This window comes from Folsomia candida, unplaced genomic scaffold (genome assembly GCF_002217175.1).
Source record: "Folsomia candida strain VU population unplaced genomic scaffold, ASM221717v1 Fcan01_Sc005, whole genome shotgun sequence".
Classification (NCBI taxonomy): domain Eukaryota; kingdom Metazoa; phylum Arthropoda; class Collembola; order Entomobryomorpha; family Isotomidae; genus Folsomia; species Folsomia candida.
Window position 1 is genome coordinate 7,776,958 of NW_019091197.1, and position 10,262 is coordinate 7,787,219.

The 10,262-nt window shown below is 37.7% G+C and overlaps 1 protein-coding gene across 1 annotated transcript; it reads left to right on the forward strand.

Moving 5' to 3' along the window:
• The first annotated feature begins 278 nt into the window (after nt 1-278).
• LOC110850485 (heat shock 70 kDa protein 4L) lies at nt 279-7,713 on the forward strand. Its single transcript, XM_035852439.1, has 10 exons — nt 279-379; nt 994-1,315; nt 1,677-1,910; nt 2,159-2,480; nt 3,292-3,547; nt 3,817-3,929; nt 4,007-4,128; nt 4,204-4,323; nt 5,248-5,454; nt 7,160-7,713. The coding sequence occupies exons 1-10, from the start codon at nt 279-281 to the stop codon at nt 7,526-7,528; spliced, it is 2,166 nt and encodes a 721-aa protein (XP_035708332.1). The 3' UTR covers nt 7,529-7,713.
• Nucleotides 7,714-10,262: the final 2,549 nt, after the last annotated feature.

Below are 10,262 nucleotides of genomic sequence, written 5' to 3' on the forward strand. Positions count from 1 at the left end.
CCCAATCCATGCATTTATATACGCATAGCTCTTCACAACTGTCAGGATATGAGATGCGTACATAATTCTCTCTTTGTGTGGAAGTGGTGCGTTGCTTCACGCTGCACAGTTTTATCTCACAACCGGGCTCCAGCTGATTGTTAATATAACGTTTATAAAACCGGCCCGTCAACTAAATAGGTAGACATTTGTATTTAGCGGTAATTACTATTCTGAAACTGCGCCGTTTTATAATAATTACACAAGTACAAATAAGAAATTAGTACAAAAACATAATCATGATTGGGATCGACATTGGGAATCAGTCTTCCTTCGTCGCCGTCCTGAAGGATGGTGGTGTCGAAACGGTGGATAATGACTACAGTTTGAGAGCAACTTCGTAAGTTCACAATAATTTGTATACGTAGGAAATAGTGTGGGAAAATAAAATATTTAGGTTCGCCATTATTTGGCGCTGCCACATTTTAAAGTAACCTCAAATGAATAATCTGTGGTTGGTATGCATGCAAAATAATTATATACACTCAAAAAAACGTAGTAATAGTCATTACTGTTTGGAATGACTATGTGGCTCTACCACGTTGGGTATAGATTGTCACAAAAATTGTAATAATATTCTCTGCGAAATTCAAATTTATTACAGTGTGGAAACAAAATAAATACCACACTGTAATAAATTTGAATTTCGCAGAGAATATTATTACAATTTTTGTGACAATCTATACCCGACGTGGTAGAGCCACATAGTCATTCCTAACAGTAATGATTATTACTACGTTTTTTTGAGTGTACTAAATACTTAGTATTACTATTAAAATAACGGCAAAATTTCGGTATAGTTTTTCTTGACCACTTGGAATTTAACATCAATGTCTACATCGCTCTCTGGGGATTATACCATTTATCGAAAATCCGAACTCTCATATTTTTAAAATGTCACTCATGATATTAGCTTAAACCTCGTTACTACTTATAACTAATTCTTATTCCCAGATCAGTGGTCGCCTTCTCCTCGAAGAATCGCATTCTCGGCGTCGCCGCTGCAAATCAGCAAACGTCCAATTTGACGAATACAATTTCCTCCTTTAAACCCCTCCTTGGCTGGCGGTGGGAAGATTTCTTCGTGCTAGACGAGCTTCAGCGGGTGCCTTATAAACTGGTCCCTCATCCGAGTGGGGGTGTGGCGGTGCAAGTCTGCTATTTCGGTGAGGAGCGGGTCTACTCCATAGAAGATATCACGGCCATGCTCCTCACCGGATTGAAAGAAACGACCGAGACGGTGTTAAAGAGTGTGATAAAAAATTGCGTGATGGCGGTGAGTATCAGATTCATGAATTAAATTCAAGCTTCGAAATTGGCCAATTGTATTATAAATTTCGCGATTTTGTATGAAAATCGTTATACTAAATTATTGAGGCCATTCATTATCCTTGTCGAAGTAAATAAGGTTACCAGCCTAATCTACATATTTTGTTCGTAAAATATTTTACAGTACTAACAATCGATCCCGTGACAATTTGGAATAGTGGATTATTTTTTTTAGAAATAAGCTTTTACGTCACATCATTATGATTCGATCTAATAATTCCGAGAATTTTCTTAAATTATTTTTGGAGCGTTATTCACATATTATAATAAATATTTATTCGGTCTCTAAAAATATTTATAATTTGTAGGTGCCATCCTATTTCACAGACCCGCAGCGCCGTGCTCTCCAAGCCGCCACAAAAATTGCGGGCATTAATGTTCTGCAACTTTTGAGTGAACCGGCAGCGGTATCCTTGGCATACGGGTATTACCGGGAAGATCTCCCGGGCGAGGATGAAGCCCCTAGAAATGTGGCGTTTGTTGACTGCGGTCACTTGAGTTTACAAGTTTGGGTATGCGCCTTCAACGAAGGAAACCTCAAGGTGGGTCGATCGGAATTTATAACCTAGGACAATAATTTGCAAGTTGTGTGCAAAAATTATGAACTAAATTTCCTACGTTATTCTTGCAACGAGCCATCTGACTGAACGCTATGCAAAATATATCCAATGTTGCATATTTTTTGCAACATTGGATTTTTATCAAATTGTTGTCATCCTCAATTTTACTCACCCATGAGTAAATTTAACAAACATAATTTGTTTGTTTGTTAATCCTTAATATTGTTCAGATCTTGACTTCCGATTCGTCACCATCAATTGGCGGAAGGGATTTTGATTCATTACTAGCGCACCATTTCTGCACCGAATTTCAAAACAAGTACAAAATCCAACCGGAAACGAACCGTCGCTCTTATGCCAGACTGTTAACCGAATTGGAGAAAGTGAAGAAAAGCATGTCCTCAAATGCAGGCGTTCTTCCCCTCAAAATTGAATCCCTCCTGGACGATAGAGACGTTTCTGGCAAGATATGTCGAGCCGAGTTTGAAACGATGAGCCAATCTTTGTTCAAGAGAGTGGAAACCACATTACAAAATTGTTTGAATAATTCAAGTAAGTAAATGAGAAAAATTCTATCTCCTGCAAATTTAGGAAGTATTGAAGATAAATATCCTCAATACTATCTAGCCATTTTCAAGCTTATTCTCATAAATAATTTGGGTGTTCACGTCAATCGAAAACGTCCTTTGCAACAGATCTTCATAACTTTGCGGTGTTTGGGAAGTCGCCGACTTATTTTAAATAAAAGCTCATCAACCGTAAATGACAGATCTGAAATTTCAGTTAACGACGAGTTTGCTAAAAATCCTTATTTACTTAGATATGTATTAGAATTGTGCCGAATATGTCGCAAAAAAATAAAGCATCTGATTGATTTTAGCATCGCAGCTTTTCGCATACAATGCAGAGTTGCGAAGATATATTGGGGGACCGCAGTCAAGTCTAAAAAATCTCGCTTGCTTCGCCTGGTTAGAAATTTCGCTGGATTAAGCGAGCATCTGACTAAACTCTTTTCGCTTAATAATTCCCCCTAGAATTTTCTCCTGTGTTGGATAAAGTGAGATTGTGCGCGAACTTTAAAATTTATCACTAAACCAAATTACAAGCTAACAAATGAGCGACACTAACTCCACTCTGGAGTCTCGCTTGTCAAGATTTCAGCTAGATTAGAATGTTGAGCTCTGATTGGTTGTTCGAGTGACGGTGATGATGCACCTTGGCTAACACTTGCGAAATTGTTAACAAAGCGAAGCAAGCGAGATTTTTTAGAGCTGCCTGAGCTCCCCCATTATAGAATCACGTTACCTGGTTTTACGTTTGTAGGCGTGAACACCACTAATATTTTGTTCCCCATCTAAATTAGAGCTACAGCCGAGGGACATTCATTCCGTAGAAATTGTGGGTGGGACAACCCGCATCCCGGCGATTAAGGATCTGATCTCGAAAGTATTTAAGAAGTCCGTCTCAACAACCCTCAACCAGGACGAATCGGTGGCGAAAGGGTGTGCTTTGCAGTGTGCAATACTCTCCAAGTCGTGTGGAATTAAACCGTTTAAAGTTCAGGATATTCAATATCACTCAATTAGAATTGTTTGGGACGAAAGTTTGCAAGAAGATGGGTAAGGAGAGGTACGAAATTATTTGATAAAAGTGGGTGCGTTACTGTCAGCATCCATAATTTGTTTCAATTTGTGAGATAACGTTAGACAGAGTTCAGTAAAATTTGTCAAATATGTAGTATTTACTCAACTCAAAATTTACTTAACCTTGCAAAATTAGCGAGCCGTGCGAATTTTTAGCGCAAGTCAGAGCGTATTTGTTGAAATGTGTGTGAGTAGTTTTGTTAATTTTGCTCTCCTCTCTGAATTTGTGTGCACATTTTTACCAGGTGGAAAGAAGTTGTCCCACTTAACGGTCCTGTCCCATATTCTGACTCCGTCACTTTGCATAAGCAAGGGAACAGCTTCAAATTTAAAGTGATGTGCCCACTTCAAGAAATCGGTGACTGTCGTGATCCTAATATATCGTGTAATTTAAATGACGGTATTTAGTAATTTCAGTATTTTTTGTAAAAAAAGGGGATTATTCCGTCAATAACTTTGGCTACGAAGTTGGTGACACGACCGAGCTACGCCTCGACGTGGGGATAAATACTGACGGAATTTTTAGTCTCAATCAAGCCACTGCGTTTCACAAAAATGTAGGTCGTTTGTGAGAAATAATAAGTCAGGATGTATGTACAATTTTATAATTTCGGTATTTAATTGTGCAACAGGATGAATGTGTTAAAAAGAGGGCCCGAATCAAAAGCAGCTTAAAACTAGATCGTCTCCCCATTACTGCAAAAAGGCCAGGCTTGACGGAGCAAGATGTTCAAGACATAACAAAGATTGAGGTGTTTATATGATTCGTATTTTTAGCCCGAGTCAGGGCTTATGTAACCGTCATGTTGTCTGTCTGTCTGTCCATCGATTACGGTCGTAAAACTTATCCTATCGAGTTGTAATTTGGTACCCTTGTAGTGTGGGTCAAATAAGGAGTTAAGTTCGAAGATGAGCAAAATCAGTAGAGTCGGTGGGGGTGGTTTGGGTGACCGGCACAAAAATTCCAAAATTGTCATGGAAAGCTGAAATTTGGCACAGACCTTGACAATGGCTACTAACTGAAAGATATGAAAGACATGAAGTAAATTTGTAAAATTCTTTACCAGAAGCACCCTATAGGGTGACCCATACCGATTTTTCAAAATCGTAAAAATCAAGATGAAATTTGGTACAGAGGTTGCTAAAAACCCCTAATTGAACAATACCAATTAAAATCGGAAATATTTTTGTCCGGAGGGACCCCATTGTACGACCCATACTGACTTTTCAAAATTATTATATACACTGCAAAAAATATTAGCAAAACAGCGGTGTCGATATGTGGCTACACCATTTGGTGATAAATTCTCACCGTCTAGTGTAAAATTGCAACCCCATGGTGACAAATTGTCACCAGACGGTGACAGTTTTATAACCACGCGGTGACAAATATTAACACCATGCCGGTGTAGCCACATATGCACCCCGCGCGGTGTAAAATTTACACCAGATTTTTTGCAGTGTAGAGCTGAAATTCGGTACTAATAGAAGAATATGAAGTGAAATTTAAATAATCATTTATTAAATTTATTAATATGTATTTACGACAAGATTTCACAAGTCGGATTAGGTGAGAACTACAGCCGGTCTGACTCGGGCTATATCAAGTCTGCACTGTAGGTTTTTCCGAATGTATTCATAAAATAGTATTTGTAATTATTATTTTTCTACTGTAGAACGAAATGATTGCTCTCGACCGTAAAGAGAGGAGCAGGCTGGACGTTAAGAACGAGCTTGAGGAATATCTTTACAAATTGCGAGACAGGACGCGAGACGATTCCCAAGTTGATATTCCCGATCTAGAAATGTTACAAAATTGGCTATATGAGGATGGGTGTGACGAGCAGGAGGAAGCTTATCATGTCCGTCTACGGGTGCTGAAGGTTAAAATTTAAAACAACTTGATTTTCAACCTATTATTAGCGCCCAGTTGTTGCCTTTTTAAAATTAATACATATTTTTCTTTTGCTTAGTGGAGAAGCTACATATTAATTAAATAACGAGGCAATGAGGATAATGAGGTCGCAGTCGGTTAGGTTAGATTAGGTTAAGCCTTCCTGAATGCAAAATGGTGCTACAGAGGTTGTCCGTAGATTACGTGAACAAGACAATTTCATGGGTAGCATGCGAACGCATGATTCAATTTGCGCCAAATTTGGCACACATAATTTGGAAGTTCACAGCAACACATGTGCCAAGTTTCAAATTTCCACCTATAAAAATTAGTCGGATATTTGACACTAAAGTGGAAGAGTCCGTTAAAGCGGTTTCCGAAGACCAGCCAAAGTTGATGCCATCCTCTTAAAAAGCTTCTGTTTTAGGTATCCAAATCCAAAAAAATCCATCGGACTGGTGTCAGGTGACCTAATGGGCATTTCCCAGCAAGATATCAAGGTCTTTCCGGTTCTTGTTTTTAAATCTTGGGCGTACGGCTGGGTTAAGTTAGCAGTAGGTGACGGTGCTGCGTCGTGATGGATGAAAACTTCCAACTCCCCAGGGTACTTGTTTGGAATTTCCACTTCTAACAACTTTCGTAAAACATTAGTTTAAGTTAATTTTAGCATTTGACCTGACAGGTATTAATTTTATCACCCCAGGGCCCGTCATTGCACCAACCACAATGAATCGATCAGACAAGTTTTCTTTTTTCTGGGACTCATAGTTTGATACTCGTTTCCGGTCCTTTGTGTAACAAATTCCTCTTGACCTGTTGCAGTCTCCAACGAAGAAGAGTGCCTCATCCAATGTGACGACATATTCGGACCTTCTACCCGCAAGATGACCCTCATATAGCCTCCTAATGTTTGTTTTTCTGTTCGCAATATGAGATGGTTTTAGTACGTGGAGTTTTGCCTTTTTCTGCACGGTTTTTTCAAAATCTTGATGGATGATTGTATGAATATACGACTTGGATATCTGGCATGGCTTTGCGATCTCTATTTGGGTCGGGGAATTCGCCTTATCAGTGAGACGGTCAATTTTGTTGAGGGTGGCAGAATTCTTCTTTTTTATGAATTTCGTGGTATACCTTGGCCGGATGCAACTGATTATCGTCGCTTTCCTTTGCAATTGACAATATTATATGTTGTGCTGACACCCAGATTTCGGAAACCGCTGAGTTTCGGAAACCGCTTTCACGGACTCTTCCACTTTGGGGTCAATTTTTCGCCGCATTTTTAAAGATAGAAATTTGAAACTTGGCACATGTGTTTCTGTGAACTTCAAAATTATGTGTGCCAAATTTGGCGCAAATTGGATCATGCGTTCGCATGCTACCCATGAAATTGTCTTGTTCACGTAATCTGCGGACAATCTGTACATACTTTTCCAACAAAAAGTATGCTTACTAGACAACAAAGTTCTTGATCAGAGCAAATTTCCAAAAATACAAATATTTGTAGGAGTTTGTAAGTGACATAATTTACGTATTTAATTAAAATTCTACCTTGGACTACCTGAATTGTCTTAATATTTTGTTGTATGACTGTTTTGTAAACGATTTGCCTACTTTAAAAAATAGAACCCTGATCTGAATTTCATTAGCCAAATTCAGTTCCCCAGGATGACTTTGATATTTCATTTTTGCAGGAAATATATGACATCATAGTCGAATCCGACGCGTGGAAATTGGCTCTAATCCAGATGGAAATTTCGATTAAGGAAGCTCGCAAAATTGTCGCGATTCGCCTGGACAGGAATGACTTTCGCTATGGAAATTTGCACTCTGACGACGTGCATAAATTAATGGAGACAATTGCGAATTCACAGCGGTGGTTGGACGATGTAAAATCGAACAGCAGTTTCAGGCCTACGTTGTATGGAATTGTGTGGCACCGAGTATCCTTTGATGACGAGGTAAAGTCGTTGATCGACGGGCAAAAGCCAGTTGCGATTGGGCGACAAGAAGGGGAAGGTGAGAAGATATCAGGACCAGACGAAATGGAGGTTGACGACTGAATGGGTTTTGCACTAAAGCAATAATATCTGTCTGTATTTAATATTTTCTTAAATTTCTGAAAATAATCTTTCACAGATTATAGTGCATAGAATTAAATACGTAGGTATCTATGTACATATGCAGCTTTGGTATATTTTGAAGAATATTTAAATAACTTATCGAATATGAAATCCTATTATTTGTCCCGAATACAGCAAAATATTTAAATTGTAAATATTCAGAATAAAATTTTAAATATTTCTGTATGATTGTTTTAATGCGAGACGTTAATTTCTACCACACGATGCGTGATATTTGAGTACATGGATGACATGATATGCGTAAATGTTACAATGTTCCTACTTCAATAGTTAAACGAGTGGCTATTAATGAGCCCTAAAATTATCTTAAATTGTTCAGTAAAAATGCCAAATGATATCGTGTCCAACTCACCAAATTTGATTTTAAAAATTGCAAATTGACTTTAGTGAGGAAGGATCATTGTTGTATAGGTTTGTTGTCATTATACCCAACCACCTCCCCTTCAAAAATTGTAACCCAAGGTAATCAGCTACGTGTTGTACATATTTAATTGCTTTAAGTATCAATTGACACCAAGTTATTAATTACTAATTTCAATTACATTACCATAAAGTCATTAAATCCCATTACCAGTTAAATTACCAATAAGTTTTGCCTTCTCTATTGTTTCTTATAGATAACGAAGTAATTAATTACAAAATTTCTCACCCGATTTCTCACCTGTTTAACAAAAATAGGAATTAGTTTTATGTTTATCTGCTACGAACGGAGGTACAGATGTCCTATGGTCCGTACTCGTGTACAAGATCAAGTTTTTATTGCAAGGTCATATTCTTACACTATTTATCTTCTCAGACAAGTTTATAACATTAACACTTCCCTGTTGACCTTTGGGCTTTATATGGCTAAAAATGGATTCCATATTAATACGTACGTACCATACTACAACGAATTGATACCGATAACTTGTTACTCAGTGGTGACAAACAATGAGGGTATTCAAGCTTAATTCGCAAGTATGCAACGAAACATAAAATTTTAAAATTTGTGCGAACTTTTTCGCTCACCAACAACTTGCCCTAAAGATGCGCTAGTTTGCAAACCGATTTTCAAGCAAAAATTTTGCTAATTTTTCCAACTTTAATTTTTTTGCGAACGTTGCTAAGTACGCATGAATACCCTCAATGTTTATATTTGTTTGTATCTTCAAATCAAAGGGTATATTTTTCCCATGGTAATTTGGACCCTGAGACTGTGACATGCCCGGAAACAACTTTCGGAAAACACAACTACCACCAGGAATCGAACCTGATCCCTGCGTTTTACAGGTGACCACACAAGCCTACAGACCAACTCTTACTAATTTTGGCCTCAACACCATTGGCTTACTTGACTCATCCCGTTCCAACCTCCTCAGCCCGTTCCATCCCTTGACGGCATCCTCGCCATAAAAAGCGGTCATAACGTGCAACCATACCCCGTGAATGTTCAACATGCCGAAAAATAATATCATAAGAGAATGAATCAAACTAATTGTGTCCGTATTTCCGTTTCGACAAAATATGTTTTTAACCAGTAAATATCCAAACGATGATAAACCACAGATATCCACGGCTAAAAACATGTCAAGATCCCAGAGTAGTGTGCGCTTGTGACGTGTTTTGTATACCAAACAGTTTTTTCCGTTGTGCCATTGAATCCGAGGTTGGGAATAAGACCAACCAAATTTAGTAGAATGTTCGAGAAACGAGGATGAAACGGGGTTGGACGCCATGTCGGTAGGTCTAAGGCATTCATAGGACTGTTTCGATATGAACTAGCGTCCAGTCAAAGTCAAATTAAAAACTTTGTTTTGCGTTGTAAACAGTTTGAATCGTAATTATTTTAGATATGTTCGCATGTAATTTAATAGCGTTTATCCACAAACAATACACGGAGAAATGGCTCAAAATAATTGCATCCTGTAATACATTTTTAACCATATTTCGGAAAACCATAATTTGTATCAAGTCCGATATCAAAGACAGACGGTGATTACAATTTATATAAATATGTATGCCATGCATATTCACTTGAACTGATAGTATCAACATATTTTTTAATACTGTTCTCTGCTTTGGTACAACGTAAGTATGATCAAATGCTATGAAAATATGTGTGATTTTCAAAGGCTAATGAGAACATATTGGGATATCGGAAAACTTCCAACTTATTATGAGTCTTGTTGGAAGTTTTCCGATATCCCAATATGTTCTCATAGTAAGGGCCAAAAATTTGTCCCAGAGCAAACAATACCTAGATTTTCCTTTACGATTTTATGCAAATGTTTTTTAACCGGAGAAACACTGATTTGAACTTCTCACGTACCCTCCGCTCATATATCTACTTCGCTTGTTTTTTATTACCAAGTTGCTAAGAGTGTACATAATAAGATAATATGTGTTGCATCATTCTTGGTTAAATGTGGACCGGATGTTAAATAATAGTAACTCCCAAATATTTGATATGATTTCAGTTAAATACTTAAATTCTGACCCAGATAATTTAGCAAAATGTACTTCCAAATAAAACTTCAGCTCGATTGGGAGATTTGACAAATTTATATGGGATAGTCCCATACAGAGAGTGCAAATATACACGGTTAAAAAACCATGTATAAGCTATTTCCTTTTTACCCTTTTCGAACTGTGTTGCAAAATTTATTCCTTATCA